The 17283-nt window shown below is 38.4% G+C and overlaps 1 protein-coding gene across 2 annotated transcripts; it reads right to left on the minus strand.

Annotated features, from left to right (window-relative positions):
- Window positions 1-1431: 1431 nt before the first annotated feature.
- LOC113086732 (transmembrane protein 250-like) lies at window positions 1432-6099 on the minus strand. Of its 2 annotated transcripts, none has more exons than XM_026255487.1 (2): window positions 6033-6099; window positions 1432-2988 (listed from the first exon to the last, which is right to left on the minus strand). In XM_026255487.1, exon 2 carries the CDS (start codon window positions 2798-2800, stop codon window positions 2381-2383), a length of 420 nt encoding a protein of 139 aa, XP_026111272.1. In that variant the 5' UTR covers window positions 2801-2988; window positions 6033-6099; the 3' UTR covers window positions 1432-2380. The 2 variants fall into 2 exon arrangements, with proteins under 2 accessions (XP_026111272.1, XP_026111273.1); XM_026255488.1 differs by having other exon boundaries at window positions 1432-2901; window positions 6033-6085.
- Window positions 6100-17283: the final 11184 nt, after the last annotated feature.

A 17283-nucleotide genomic window follows, 5' to 3' on the forward strand; every position in this document is an offset into this window, starting at 1 on the left:
CCCCCCCCCCCACACACATTTCCTGCTAGTGATAACTGATGAGACTGAATTATGAAAATGCTCTGTGGGTTAAGACAAGTGAAGATGAGACTAAGTATGTCTCAAAGTGGGATATGACACAAGATTTGTGTCAATCAAAACATGAATTAATCAAGTATAATCAATGTAAATATAGCCATGTTTGTAATCTACTATTATGATCACGTTTCCTGTATGTAAAGAGACCTGCAGGAGAGTAATTAAATTATTCTACTATTACGATCATATGTTTCCTGTGTGTATGGACGACTGCAGGAGAGTAAAATGTGTAGTTTGCATGGGGGTAGAAGGACTGTGTATGAAATGTGTTAAACGCCTTGAGGAAAAACTCTATTTAAAGAGTGTGCAGACACAGACTTAACAGATTCTCTGCAGAGTTTCTCAGCTTCATCATCTCTGATAATAAAGTCTATCTTCTTGCATCAAAACCTCAGGACTTCAAGAATGATTTTTAACAGAAGCAGCAGAAGCTACCACACCATTAGGTCACAACTGCCCCTATTATTTGCCCTCTCTCTCTCTCTTTCTCTCTCTCTCTCTCTCTCTCTCTCTCTCTCTATATATATATATATATCCTGAATTTTTAGGATTAAATAATAGTTTTGCACACAAGAGGGCCTTTGGACACCTAACAGTCTAACTTTTTATTTTATTTTATTGTGTTCATTGCTTTTGCTATTTTTATATACAGTGGGTATAGAAAAAAATCACCCCCTTTAAAATAAATCCATTTTTTTTTTTGCTTTGAAGCCTGAAATGAAGACAGACACCATTTTTTGTTTTATTCAGCTGTTTTTACTCATTGCAATTTATAAAATCCAAGTGAAAGATATAAAACCAATATGTCAGAATTGTTTTTTTTTTTTTAATCACTGAGTTGAAAAATAGAATCACTGAGTTGGAAAAAAAGCACCTCCTCGTGTCAGTATTCTGTTGAACCACGTTTACTTTAATTACAGCCTTTAGTCTGTTGTTGGGATATGCCTTTACTAATTTTGCACACCTAGAATTTGCAATATTTGCCCACTCTTATAGTTTGGTGTTGAGGCTCCAAAATCTTCAAGGTGCATTTTGGTAAAGCTCAGTTGTGACTGCGCGTGGTCTTTCTTGAGGAGAGACTTTTTTCTTGCCACTCTCCTATACAAGAATATGTAATATAGTTGTCACATGCATACAATAACCCCTCTTTTTCATAAATTCCTGCAGCTGCTTCTGAGTAAATAAAGCTGTGTCCATCTTCATTTCAAGCTGCAAAGCAACAAAATGTGAGGGGGGTAATTCTTTTCTACACCCACTGTATAAATATATCTGTGTTTTATTGTTCTCAAGAAATCAAAATCAGCCCCTAAAAACCTATATTGGTCAAAATCACAGAATATCCAATAACACCTCTTTAAAACAAATGTAGAACACAATTGTCTGGGACACATTTATTAAACACAGAAATCATAACTGCACACCAGTGAGAATTACACCATTTTTATTCATAGTGTTTCGATGCTATTCCTGAGATGTTATTGAACTGTGCTACACCACTACAACCATCTGAGCATGTCTGCGCTAGTAGATCCGTGTCCCTCCAAGAGAGTTTGTCTCTTGGATTTGTCATCAGTTCAGTGTTCATCAGGGCACTGACCCTTCTGTGTTGAGTTGTACAATGGCTTGTCTGAAATGTCACTTGTGGCCATTCAGTTTCAGAACAAAAGAGCGTGCTTGGCCAAGTCTGAGGCATATGATGTTTGATCCACAAACAATAGGAGATTGTACTCACTCATTTTACTTTCATACCAGGCTGGCGCCAATAACACCACGCTAATGCAACACGGGGCATCAGACTCACGCTCTGATTGGCACCATACAAATAATATGGTCTGAACACCGCAAATAAGCTGGAAGAGGCCAATTAGTGAAGAATATATCTGCATGAGAATGAAAGGAAGGAAAACTGTGATGAAATACCACCTTTTCAAAAGAAATTAAATCAAAGCACATGCAGATCTACTGTAAAAACATGAAGCATTGGTTTAGTGACAAAAAACAAACAAAGTTAATGATATTCCCCAATGCACAATGTTAGAATACAACACACAACAGATTTGATTCATATAAAACCTTGAAAAAAAATGAAAAAACAGTCATAACATTTTTTCTTACACTGGACTGAAATGCTGTATGCAAACTGTGGAAAAGCATTTTAGCTCTTTTAAAGAGTGTTTCACACATGTTCTCAGTTCTGTCATGATGTGTAAAAGTTGCATGCTCAAAGAGCAAATCAAAGGCAGTTTGACTAAGCATAAGACTTCTGTCCTTCAACACAGATTTCACTCAGCCAGTCAGAGGTTCACATATCTACAAAGACCATGAAACACCATCCCAGGCCTCCAATCAGAAACATGGTAACATGCATGCTGTATATAAACAGATCATTGAGGATGCCGAAGTCCAGCCGGCGGTGACCCAGCAGCAGGAGAATGACAGACAGCTTATACTGAAGGCGAAGGAAAATTCGCACGCTCACGTACTGCAGGCAGAAGAGTGCAGACAGCGCCACCCAGAGGAGGGATGTAAAAAGGCTGCAGCCAAAATAAAGAAGGAATCGGATGAAACTATACATCCATCGAGACTTCAGGTACAGGTCGAAGTTGTTGTATTTGGTGCGTACGAGTTGGGCGGTGCGCACAGGGCCACAGGCCGAGTGCATGCAGGTAGTGTGAGGGCCGTGGAAGGAGCGAACCCTCCGTGGGATGGGGATGACAGGCATGGGTGGGCCTGGAAACCCCCTGGATTCAGGAAGTCCCACTAACAGGACTCTTCCGGTAACTCCAGGGCTGCATGTTGCATAACAGGATCACCTGCAGCTAGCTAAAATGCAGACGGATGTCAACATGATGTTCCCTTGACTTAGTGCATTGGTGCTCACTCAGTGGGCATCTCCATAGCAGTGAAACTCTAGAAAAAATAATAATATTAACAATAATTAGTGATAGACAAATATATACATCCAGGCTGAGCACTCAGCTGATAGCTAATATGAGCAATTGTGGTTGTATAGAAGTATAACATTGAAAAAGCCTGTAAATAATGCACAAAGTGTGATAACTCATGCTCCGCTAGAATATATTTTGTATAATTTGTGGGCTAACTCGACAGCTTCAGAGACACTGAATACCTTATTAAACCCACATGTCTCCACTGGAAACAATGGTGTTCTCTGATTTTATAAGAATTAGGTTATTTTTACTTGCATTTTCACAACCATTTCTTCTTTCATGTGGTTTGAAAATAAAAACGCACTTACTTTTTCCAACAAGGTAAGTTTAGAATAGGGATGTCAAATTTCGATTATTTCCATGATCGATCGTCGTTTAAATTAACGATCAATTAATCGATTAATCGTTAACCATAATACTGCAAAATGCGTCTATTGCAGGCACACAGTCAGCGGTATGACAGGATGTGCAAAAGCCACACACACACACAAAACGCTTTCTCACTTGAATTAAAGAGGTTTTAGTCTGAATAAAATGCTAGTAGCAGGATTATAAAATGAATAGATGCGATTATGATCATTTGATAAAATGAAGAGAGCGCGCCATACTTTTGAGGTCATTTTACTTTGTTGACAGTTTCCAATCCTGCACGGAGAACGCTGAACGCCCCTCTTTAAATGGTTTTGTGGTGCTCGTTGTTGTATTTTAAAGCACAATTGCGATGTTTTCAACTGACATTATTGTATAAAATTATCCGAAATGTGGAGCGCGTGTGACTGCGCTGCACATTAAGTGAACTACATCGGCGCTGCTGCACCAAAACACAGTTGCTCACATTAATTTGATCCTGCTGGATTCTGTCCTAGAAAATGTCAGATTTTTAAAAATCCGGCATACAGCGCATTAGATCATGACAGTGCATGCGTGCACACGAGGATGAGCGAGCGCGGATTTGGCTAGATTTATTTGGAGGTTATTGCTAATGTCTCATTCGGCACAAATCGAAATGTTTCCATATTCGCAATGTATTTGAATGTTAAACTATTATTTATAATGTAAACTAGGCTTGTACTTAACACGCATTCGCATATAGACGGAAAAGATGATCCTCTTCATATGAGCATAAACGTCCTTGGCATAACAGCAGAGTGGACCGGTATACTACGGTCTATTTAAACTGAATGCTCCAGGAATGTGTCGGTCACAGCGCCTATGAATCGCTGTTTTGAATCCAGCAATTATTTATTTAGAAATGATAAGATCTGATTATGACAAGTGTGGTATAAAAGCTTTGTTTATTAGAGGAATAATAGGTTAACTGGAAAATGTTACATCGCGACCATGCTTTTGGACCCCATAGTCTTCATTTACGCGGCTTTGTTCTGGTTTGCCGGTTGGTCACGAATTTCCACAAATTCAGTATATTTAGGCATTGTTTCTTTTCCTAAATCTTCATAGTCTAACCCTCTAATTTCCCAGGTTTATTTTATTATCTTTCGCTTTTAATAACTGTTTTCGCATCTCTTACAGTGGTAAAAATGGGAAGGGAAATTAAAGATTTCATGAATTAAGAATTCGTTCGATTTATTAATTTGTTCCCTTATTTCACTTAAATCATGGGTTATTTAGGGAACAAAATTAATGAAACATGGACAATTGCCACATTAATAATTCGTAGGAATGAATTAACAAGTTGTTGGAATGAATAGACTACCTGTCCTGTCACTGTGTCCCGCAGCCCTGCAAAGCGCACGATATAAAACAGTTATCTGATGAAATGATTAGTAACTACATTTCTATTGCATTTAATGTTGAAGAACTTTTATGTTGTTTCTATTTTAATGTACTTTAAAGTTTAAATCACATTAAAAGCTTAATTTGTACATTGTGAATGAATGATGATGCTTTTATATATCGTCACCGTCACTCACAGCCGCTCGCACGTGTTGAGTGCGCATGAGCCGCACGCAGCCCAACATTGAATCGGTTAACCGACCATCGATAGCCTTAATCGATTGCATCTCTTATCGACAATTAATCGATCATCGATTAATCGTTGACATCCCTAGTTTAGAACATTGCTGTTTTGCCATGCTTCACTGGTTAATATGCCAAGTTGAGAACATATTTTAACTCAATCGAAGACCATGTGTAAATAATTGCAATTTAGGATTAACTGATTCATTAGCTCTTTTTAATGTTGTTGATATAAACATTAATGCATTAGGCAGATGCTTTTATTCAAAACATCCTACTTTGCATTCATGTTGGACATTTGATCAGATCATGCATTCCCTGGGAATCGAACCCATGACCTTGCTTGGCATTGTTAGTGCCATCCTCTATTGTTTGAGCTAAAGGATTGCTATATTGCCTATAGGTTTTCACATTGCTGAATGTGGTGTACCCTGCTCATTTCTCATTAGTTTCTCAACTTCTGTTCCATGTCAGTATCAATGCACACATATCATTAGCTCTCCAGTTTATTAGCATTGGCCATTAAAAAAGTCACTAATAATAAACAGTGCTGTAAATGTGCTATAAACATAATGTTTAATTTGATAGCTTTCTGACAGAATGCATTGCAAAATCCCTTACAAAAGTATTATGGCAATACCATGGTACATAATAAATACCATATTCATAAACCATGGTATTTCCATATTCCAAGAATCCAAGGTATTACCAGTTCTGATTATCATATCATGTATTTATAGCACAGCACTTAAGAGAATACAACGGCACTCTGTCCAAAATCCATAATAATACCTTTTGTGAAGGTTGACGTGTTAAAATAACCTAGGGAGAAATTAAATGTGTATGTAAACATGCAGAAATCTGCCTATATTTTAAGTAATGGTTATTCTACAAACGCAAGGCCACATTATAAAGTTGTTCAACACGCAGATCACATTATCACTCACTCTCGTCACACGCTTCATATGTTATATATTATATATACATTAAATATGAGTATATGTGGATTAAGTTAATGAAACTCACAAGCGTTTATGTTGCTTTCATCTTGCTGCTGATGTGCTGCGGCACAGAACACGGTCTGTCGCAAAACACACCGAACCTCTGGTTACTATGACAACAGCCGGACAATTTAAAGGCGCAGTCGCTCCTTTTTTTAATCTGATATCAGTGTAAGCGTCGCAAATTGTTTTTATTTCTAAATGTTTGATCTAATTTGGTGACTTTAAAATAAATCATATATAAAAAAAATATGAAGCATTAACTTATTATTTGATTGTGTGTTATACCTTATGTTTTTTAGGCCTCTATAAAAAAAATCATACTCTGTAGCTAAACAAATCTTGTATCTATATTAGAATAGAGTAAATCAATCTGTAAAGCTGCTTATGTATTGTGAAAAGCATGTAAATACTCTGTCTTGACTCAATACATTATTTTACACTAGCCCAAGGATTATTAATAGATTCATCAATAAGTCTGTAGTGAATGAACACACTTCAGTCTTGTATATCTGAATAATTACATTTTCACAGCGGGTCATCCCAGTTTCATCTTGTGATAAGCCAGAAATCAAACTATTTCTTCCCAGCAATAGGTGTAAAATACTTTTTATGCACTTTGCTCTGAGTTGAACACTGTTGCAACAGTTTTCATCTCATTATTAAGTACATAATGCTGAATACCTGCATGAATCATTCCCATCTCATGCTTCACACTCAGTTTGTTCTGTTTAACTGTGTTTGTGTGTGTACCTACTTAAGCATATTTTGGGGACACATTTATACTCAAAATTGAGCTAAACCTGACAAAATCTCACAAAAAATGTCCAAAATCTCCTCATTTGTAAAACTGGTATAAAAATGTTTGTAAAAATGTAAAAAATGTATTAAAATTGTAAATATGCAGAAAGTTTCCTGTGAGGGGTAAGTTTATGTGTTGGGTTGGCTTATAGTGAGAGAATATACAGTTTGTACAGTATAAAAACCATTATGGATATGGAATGTCCCCAATTAGATAGGTAAGGTAAGGTAAGTAAATGTGTGTGTGTGTGTGTGAGAGATCCTCATAAAGTTGTCTGACCTCTGCCTAACTTTTCCAGTGCACTGAGCAGCTCTTTACATCTGCAGATTTATGGCATGACTACAATTGCATTCTGCCTATTCGTCAGATGACCAGATAGAGAGTGGAGCAACCCATCTCAAGGCAGATTAATCATAATCGGAGGCACTTTTAGAAAAAGTTTATTATGACCGTAAATGGGGCGCCTGATCACATTGTGCAAGATTTAAAGACACATTATTCAAAATCTGAAAAACAAACCTTATAATACTTAATCAAACATGCATAAAACTGTCATCAGGTCTAAATAATTAACTTGTGACGTGATGGTATCTTTAACCAGGGGTTTTCAAACCCTGCACTGCACACGTCTCCCTCATCTAACACCTGATTCAAATCATCAAATCATGTGCAAGACCTCAACTGAGTGTGTCTGATAAGCGAGATAGGCAAACTGTGCAGTTCTGGGTTTGAAACCCACTGTCTTTAACACACTCGACCATTTTGAGAGACAGTTGAAGTTTTCATATTTTGCTTTTGCTTCTAATTGCACAATATTTTTTTATATCAACTGCCTTCAAACTCACGTCCAAGTGTCGTCTTACCGTACTGTATTTTTGCAGGCCAAAACAAAATTTGCATTTGAGCACCATTGTCATGAAGTCTGTGGATGCATCTGAAATCACATAGTTCCCTACTACTACTACTTCCGGCATGATTCTGAAGTGTGCGTACGATGAACACTTTAATATACAATGAGGCCACAGGAGAGGATTTATGATTGGCAGTGACACAACGCAACTGGTCATGTGACAATGGCCACATAGTGAGTATAATGTGTCCAGATTACATTCATACTAACTACACACATTAATATATCCCCCAACTTTTTCCTGAAGTTGGAAGTCTCACCCAACTCATACTGGAACAAGGCTTTACATTTTCGGTCTGTGATGGAAACTTATTTTCCAAGCCAATAATATAACACTTAACCTATTAAAATGGTTTTAAAAATCACATGGTGCCATAGTTTCATTACTTTACAGTGTCACAATGACCGTCTTTTTGCAGTAACTCAACTGTCATACAGTGGCCCGAGGTTAGCTGCATTGAAAACAGATTCGCCCACATATCACAGCTCCCAAATGGGGTGACGTTTGGGTTGTTTGTCAACAAAATGATAAAAGCACAAATTATTTTATTATTTCACACAGAATAGCTGCAAGCCATGTTTGTTTTCTCTTGGCATCATTTATGCAAGAGATACACTGCCTGACATGGACAAATTTGCTGGTGCACAAAACAAGTACTTTACCTCTAGGACCAGAACTCAATAGCATCTAAATGGAAGTTAGAATCCATCATGGCAGAGCTCATGGATTACTCTGTAAAAATATTTATTGAACATACTATCTTTGCAGTTGCAAAGTAATTACTTTTTCAAAAAGAACTTTGTTTATTTATTTATTTATTTTTAGTTAAAGCAATGGTATTTTTGTGAATTTTTGCAACTTTGGAGTCCCCTACCATTAAGTTAGTGGAATTCATAATTAAACAACTGCCGTAATTACACATACATTTGCTGCTGCCATGAAGCAGTCCACCCTTTTCATAGAATTTTGTAGCCGCTCACTTACAAACTTACAAACTCCCTGAACAGACATTTGGGGAAGAAACAGAAGCCATGAAGTCAATGTATCTTCAGAATTATTTAAAACTTGTATTTCAAGGTAAAAAACTTTTTGGGACACTATCCCAGACATAGTTTAAATGAAACCTCTGGTGTTGTTTGGTCATTAAGACTCAATTTTTTTTTTATTTTTTTTTATTTTTTTTTATTTAAAAAATCACTACTTGATCGGAATGGTATAAAACTCTATGAATTTTATGTGACCACACACACACACACACACACAAAAATCATTGACTTGATTAAAAAAGCTAAATGGTTGTAAAAAAAAAAGGCACTTGTGTTCTGTTGTTCACAGTCAAAGATGACCACCACTGGAAATGAATAGGAAATATATGGAAGCCTGTTTCCGCCACTGAATAAAAAAATAAAAAAAGGTTATTGTGACTTTTATCTCAAAATGAAGGTTTTTTGGGGATTTTGTTCCGTGGGATTGCCGTGACCCGCAGAAATCCCGAAAAAATGTCAGCCTCTAGTCTGAAACAGGCTAGAGGTCCTCCAGGGGGCCACAGCTTTGATACAGTCGTAGCCAAAATTGGAGGGGCCGCATGTGGAGTAGGCCCAGAGTTACAGAGGTGGCCATAAGGCCGAGCAGCCTCTGAAGAACCCTCAGGGGGCGTGTCATCCCCGGTGTGAGGGAAGCCGTCAATCGCAGAATTGTCAGGCACTGATCAAGTGAGATTCATGCCCGCATTAGGGCGGAGTCCAGAACCATTCCCAGAAAGACAATTTGTCATCTGGGCAACAACTGACTCTTGTGTGTGCTGATGACCAACCCGAGGCACTCCGAGTGACTGAGCAGCTCCTTGTGTGTGTTCAGTTCCGGTTCTGATCTGTCTAAAACTAGCAGTCCAAACGGAAGGACTGCATTATGACAGGCTACTCCCTCGAACGCAAATCTCAAGAATGGTCTGTGACGAGGGGCTATGTGGATGTGAAAGTAAGCATCTTTCAAACCCACTGTCAGTAAACCAATCCTTGGGGCCAATAAGCGCAAGAATTTTCTTGAACATCATCATCTTAAACGATCAGTGCATTAGCGAGCTGTTCAGATGTCTGAGATCTAGAAAGGGTCTGAGCCCACCATATCTCTTTGGAATGACGAAATAGCGACTGAAAAAGCCTTACTCGCTGTTCGCTGGGGGCACTATTTCCACAAGGTCTTTTGCTTGCACCTCCTGCCAGAAAACAATAGCTTCATTGTCCGGCACAGAAGATTGAACAACGCCTTTGAAGCAGGGTGGTCTGCGAGCGAACTGCAGCGAGTAGCCTCGTCTAATTGTTTTTCAAAACCTATCTATCTCGAGATTCCCACAATGGCTGCCCAGGCCATATAACGGGAGGCGAGAGGTTTTATTTTCTCGAATGAGAGCTCCCCTTGAAAAAGTGGGGAGTCCACGTTTTGTGTGAGTGATTGCGAGGGGATGAGGAATTTTGCTCTTTAAAGTATCTGGGACTATTATTACAGTGGTTAAATATCAGGGCACGCGCTGCACCTGCAGGACGTGACCCGCTGCAAATGAAACTCCATCTCTCAGAGGTGTTCTAAGAGGTGAGGATTGAAGGCGAACTGTTTTGGGGGGCCCCTACTTTTCCTCTCTAGCACCTCAGGATGGCTTTGGCAGCTTGGGGTCACAGCACAACTCGTGGGCGGGGACCTTGGCACTTCGCCGGCTTGGAGTTCTGTTTCAGTCCAGGCTCCATCTTTAACGGAGGCTGATGCTGTGCCGGCTTCACGGACTGAGCAGTAGGGCTCTTCTGGTGGCCCACATGCGCCGATGATACCAGCCCGCTCGCAGCTGAAGAGGGGCGCTGGTCCTCATTTGTAAAGCACACCAGTGTAAGAGGATGTGTGGAGGGCGGGGCACGCAATCTCTGAGAGAGATCCGCTGCCACGCTGTTTTTTCTTCTTAGGGGATGAAAAAGACGGGAGGGCTTGGTGGGGGGATCGCCTTAATGGAACTAGGCGACCTGTGAGGGTAAACGGGAGCAGCGAGCGCAGCCTCTGCATGGGTGCAGCCAAGGCAGGTGGCGCACTCGTTGTGCCCATCTCCAACCATACTCGCGGCGCGACATTTGGAACAATGCGCGTTGAAAATTTTCGCTGCATTGGCTTCTTCCACGTCGGTGAGCATAGCCGGAGCTTCTTCCACAGCTTCTTCTTGCGGAAGTCATAGTGAAGAAATTATCCTTGTCACTGAAGGAAAATAATTTGATGAATTGCACAACGGACTGACTTATATAGCGGTCGGCCTCCCCCCTTTTGGTGGGCTAAAGTGCCATTGGTTTGTGCAGCTACACAAACGTGAACAAATCAGGCTTCAGCAGAAAGGAAAAAAAGGAGTTTTCCCATACATAACGGGAGTGGACTTTTGAAAGGGAACTTACAGGTTGGCCTAAATCTTCACTGAAGCACCTGATATAATTTCATACTTAGGTTTAGTTTTTGATAAATTAGTTTAACATTTCTAGCTTGAGTAAAATTAATATACAGGGGTTAGGCAAAATAATCTGAACACCTGGGAAATACTTCCAAATGCATGTAATCTTCTTACAACAGATTCATTCTCCACTTGTTTGTCGTCTATCAGAACATCTAACAGTTTCATTCAGAGATGTTGGAGGAGGGAATCTGCTTCTCACTCTTCTGTCCAACACTGGATTGATATCATCTCCGGTGATTATCTGGCCATAGCAGATCTTATGCTGCAACTGTTTGTTTTCTGATCACATCTGAGCAATGGTGTGTATGTGTGTGTGTGTGTGTGTGTGTGTGTGATGGATGTTGCTTTTCTGAAGTTCTCCTAGTCAGTTTTTGGCAGCCATATCACCCTGGAGCCCAAGACCGGTTTCCCACTGAAGCTAAGCAGGGCTGAGCCTGGTCAGTACCTGGATGGGAGACCTCCCGTGAAAACTAGGTTGCTGCTGGAAGAGGTGCTAGTGAGGCCAGCAGGGGGTGCTCACCCTGTGGTCTGTCTGGGTCCTAGTGCCCCAGGGTAGTGATGGGGACACTATACTATCAACAAGCACTGTCCTTCGGATGAGACGTTAAACCGAGGTCCTGACTGGTCCTGTGATCATTAAAAAAAATCCCAGGCTGTCTTTCGAAAAGAGTAGAGGTGTGACCTCAGCATCCTGGCTAAATTCGCCAATTGGCCTCCGACCATCATGGCCTCCTAACAATCCCCATATCCGCTGATTGGCTTCATCACTCCGTCTCCTCTCCACCAGTAAGTTGGTGTGTGGTGGGCATTCTGGCGCAATATGGCTGCCGTCGCATCATCCAGGTGGATGCTGCACACTGGTGGTGGATGAGGAGATACCCCCTGACTATGTAAAGTGCTTTGAGTGCCTAGAAAAGTGCTATATAAATGTAATGAATTAATATTAGTATTATATTTTAGGGAAACAAGGTGTTAAATTTGAATATTGAAGTTAATTTGAGCAGTAGTTCTGTGTTATTTGGACACAATCCTTTTTCATGTTTGACACCCTATCATTAACTTTCAGTTTTTGGTCACTATACTTCTTCACTGATGAAGACTTGCTTTGTGTTAACAGTCATAATCATACAGTCTGTTGCTCTTAAAACACAGATACACTGGGCTGTTTAGGTTATAGATGTCACTAATTTCATCAGGTACTTGTACTAAGCACTGCTGAACACAACACAGATGTACAAACTATAGAAAATTTAAAGATAAATTAATTTTTTCACCTACACAGGTGACATTAACCTCTATAAAAATAGTATTCACATGATTTTGTCCAACCACTGTGTAGAGTATATATAGAAATGTATATTAGTTTAAAAGCAGCACTTGTTGTTTCTTGAGGTTCAGTTTAGTTGATGTCCACTAGATGGAGATCTATTCCTACCACAATCTGGCTTTGCATTAAATTCAAGGTCAGATCATCTGTTTCTCCTGCTGTCAGTTTGAGCTCATGCACTATTACACTTTAAGAGCTGAAAAGTTTCAAAGCACTTCATTTAAAATTCCTGTGGAATCTTATGTTATTAAATGTTATTAATTGTAAAAGCTTCATTTTAAGATGAACAAGCATTTTTTAAGCTACAACAATATTTTAAGATAAACAATCTAGCTACAACAATAGAAAAATCCTATAAATTTGTGGTGAATTTCTATCATGAATTCAGGATATTTTAATAATACCCACATTTAAAATCCTTCAATTGCCAGCCACAAGAAGAAAGTGGTTAGATGTCAAAATTCCCTTCCCAAACCCAAAATACACTGAAGGTTGATCAGTTAATTCCATTAACTAAGTAGAGGTCCAATACGTGATGAAAGACAAATTGAATCAATTACCAGAGACTAATCAGAACAAAGGGAACTTTAATTACAAGAAGTTTAATTAAAGCACTTGCCAAGTGTGATATGAAGGGAGTGCTTAATAAATTCTGGAGGAAAAGCCACACATCCACAGGATATGAAAAAAAAAAAGGAACATTTTGTTTTACTATTACCTCAAACACACACAGGTTGTACAGAGTGTTTTGAATTGTGTTGCCTCTGTGGAGAACACATTAACAGGTAACAGAAAATGCCCCAAAACCCGCACAATTATTAAAAACATCACCATCAATAAGTAAAGTCAATTTAATGTTTGCAAATGAAATCATAATATTATCCTGTCTTTATATTCCAGCTCAGGGTGTCAAAGGAAACTGTCTGTTGTGAGATTGTGGAGAGTGTTAATCTGAAAGGCTTTGAAGGGTTTGGATCAGATTAAACATCTGCAGCAGTCTGTTCAGGGTCTGTTCAGGGTCTGTGCTGCACATTCCCCAAATATCAAGCCCATTCTCATGAAAATGTGTATAAATAGTACAGTGTGCAATACACAATACAAAACAGAGCATAACATAGCACCTAACATATCACAGGGAAATGTGTTAGTGCCTGATAAAACAAGCTTCTCAAACATATACACTACCAAGGCTGCATTTATTTGATGAAGAATACAGTAAAACAGTAAAATTATGAAAAATATTGCAGTTTGATAAAATGTAATTAATTCCTGGGATTAAAATTGAATTTTCAGCATCATTACTCCAGTCTTCAATGTCACTTGATCCTTCAGAAATCAGGGTTTTCAGGAAGATTTTCAGTCAGTTTGATCAGTAAAAAGGAAATTTCTTCTCTTGTATTCCACAAAAATGTATGCTGGATTGAAACAACATGAGGATGACTGTTCTTTTAAGGTGAAAACTAATGTTGAGATAATTATGTGTAGTCCTATGTGTCCCATCCATTTACCATTAAATCTTGATTGTGTGTTTGTGCTTTATTCAGTCTTTGAATGAACTCATTGTGAGTCAGTGGCCGTAAGTTCACTGGATTCTGCATATGAGCATATTTTTGCATTGATATCATAAAAAGCCATGCATTTCTCCGTGTGATTTAGTGGTGGAGGACACACATTTGGCTCTGGTTCGGAAGAGGCTCACATCAACACAGTGTGATTTACACTGGTGAACAGATGGCACAGAACGCAGTGTTTGGAGAAGATGTGCGGGTTTATTCACACCGACATTGTGTGTGACACGTGTGAGTGTTTGTCTAGAGCTGCATGGAAATGAGATGGAGAACATCACAGCATAGGTATGCATGTAAACAGTCAAAAAATATCCATAATTCTGCATAATGTCAAGAGGGAGAGAGCACATAGTATCCAGTGTGAGAGTGAAGAACTTAAAGTATTGATCCAGCAGTCTCCGTCTACAGTCTCCTCACCGTCAAATGCTTCTCTGAGATCAAAGTCATGCAGCTGACAAAAAGGTTTGCTATAAGTGTTCTGAATGGTTGCTAAGGCATTGCTATATGGTTGCTAGGTGGTTTTAATCATGCATCAGGAACTGTTTGAAAAATCATTTATGACTGGAGCACAAACACTGCATGATGACACACTCAGTTTAACACTCAGTGATAGAGGAGGTAGTACTAGTGATGAATGACTTCACTAACAGCATTGATAGATAGATAAATAAATAACACTGATTGTGTGTAAACCAAAGTCTGTGCCGAAAGATCCCATAGGAATGTAATAAATTACATTGCCATATATCAAGATGTAGATATATGTTATGTTACCTGTAAGTCCATGAATTATTAGCACATGTATTTTCTGGATATATGAAGACTAAGATAAGTCTTCAAATTCTAATTGTGGGCAAAATACACGACAGGAAGAAGATCAAAGCTAGATTGCGTTCCTTAACATTTCAATCTAAGAAAGAGTAAGAACCTGGGTGTTATTTTGGATTGTGATCTAAGTTTTAAGTCTTGTATTAATCAAGTTGAAAAAAAAAACATGTTTCTGTCACTTGAGAAAGATTGGCAGGATTTGTCCTTTTTATCTTTTATTGAAACCTAGAATCTATTGCGTGCATTTATCTTGTCTTGACTTGATAATTGTAATGCTAAGTATTTTGGCTTACCTAAGGGTTCTACAACTGATACAAAATACAGTATTAATGAAATTAATTTATTAATTAAGTGAGACCATATAACACTGGATTTAAAGCTGCGGTAGGGAACTTTTGATAATTACGTTATAATTATAACAAATAATTACGTTTGACGTACCATTAAATATTAACGTTTGTTAGCGTGTTAACAGTCCATTGAATAATATAAAAGAATGTTGTTTGACTGGAATGATAGAAGATAAATGTGCAACACTAACCATATATTTTTGCATGTTTAGTCTTTCAGGAGATTGTGTGATATACATTAACTTAAGAGTTCTTAAAAGAAGAATCCTTTTTTTTATTTGCACTATTGAGGTGTGTTTTCTATGCATGTGCAGTATGTGCAGAGCTGTTCTGTGTACCAGTTGAAGTTGTAAGCATGTGAATGCAAAACAATTATTATTATTATTATTATTATTATTATTTTTTATTATCTATACAAAATATAATGGACCGGTTCATAATTCCTTATAACTTTTAGGTCTAGTTTCACAGACAGGGCTTGGATTAAGCCAGAATTAGGCTGTAGTTAAATTTAGAACATTGAAGTAGCTTTTGTAAACATGCATTTAGAAAAAAAAAAACAAAAAAACATTACTGATGTGCATCCTGAGACAAAACCATGGCACTGACACCTTTTTTAAATTTTTTTGTAATACCCAATAGTTGCCAGATGCTGTCCTGTTGGAAATTCTTCTTTACGTGATCCTGGAGGAGGGTGATGCTACATTATTAAGTCTGTCTTTGGTTTGTTCCAAATTCAGAAGTCTGTTGTACTGTATACAGACTCCTTTCGAAAGAGGGCACAATCCAGCTGGCTTGACTGAGTATTTTCTTTTACATATTTGATTAGAGGTTTAAAAAGGTGCCATAACATTACATTTCTCAGTTGCCATGTCTGAATGTTTATCTTTGTAATAATGCTGTTTTCATGCTCCTCATCTCAATATACAGGTGGAACAAAATGGAGAACAAGTCTAAGCCATGTCAGGAATTCAACAAAATGTACACCCTGCAGACACTGCGAAGAGGTTTACAACAACTGCTTACCAGGTGTGCAAATTATGCATGAAAATGTAATCACTGCTCTGTACATGATGAGAAGATGCAATGGGAATAATCATTAATATGGCTGTGCATGCATTTCTACTGTTAATAAAGCAATTTAGGTATTAATGTCACCATTTTCTTATGAATAATAAAATGCAGCAGCTAGAGTTCTTCCTAGAATCAGGAAGTATGACCGGATTAGGCCAGTTCTGTAAACACTGCACTGGATCCCTATCAAACATTGTATAGATATTAACATCTTCAATTATATTAATCTGTTTCTTTCTTATTCGAAGGTCACTGCAGTCACCCGGATCCAGTACATATCCAGACCAGATGGTGGATCGCACCTAGAAAGGACCTCTACAGCCCTGAAAGACAGCGGAGACCAGGACAACTAGAGCCCCAGATACAGATCCCCTGTAAAGACCTTGTTTTTACTCCATTTTGTCACAGATGGAGTTTTGGTTCCTTGTCACCTCTGGCTTGCTTCGTTGTGGTCACTTCATTTACAGTGATATCATTGACATGATTGCAAACGATTCCACAGATACTATTTAAACTGAACCAAGCTGAAGGATGACATCACTGAATTCAATGATAAACTGCCTTTTAAACTGACTAAAAACTGAGTTTACTAATGTCCTTCTGCATTATTGACTGACACACTATTTTCCTATTTAATACTGTAAAGTTGCTTTGCTTTGATCTGTATTATTAAAAGCACTATATAAATAAACGATGCTTGACTTGACCATGTTGCAAGACGAATATAGGAGAGATGCACATCCATCCTGGGTTTTACAGTGATTGGTGCAAGATGCTGGAGAAGTAACTCCGTATACCTCATCAGTTCTGATCTAAGAGTCTTGAAAATACCTCCGGATTGTTGTTAGTGATTCTGATTGATATTTTAGTCTGCTTGCTTACTGGATATATTTTATACTGCTTACATTGTAAAGCACTGACTTTGACAACTTACT

Source organism: Carassius auratus, chromosome 5 (genome assembly GCF_003368295.1).
Source record: "Carassius auratus strain Wakin chromosome 5, ASM336829v1, whole genome shotgun sequence".
NCBI lineage: Eukaryota > Metazoa > Chordata > Actinopteri > Cypriniformes > Cyprinidae > Carassius > Carassius auratus.

Excerpts from the sequence above, each read along its gene's own strand:
- LOC113086732 (XM_026255487.1), bottom strand. The coding sequence starts at position 2,800 with ATGCCTGTCATCCCCATCCCACGGAGGGTTCGCTCCTTCCACGGCCCT.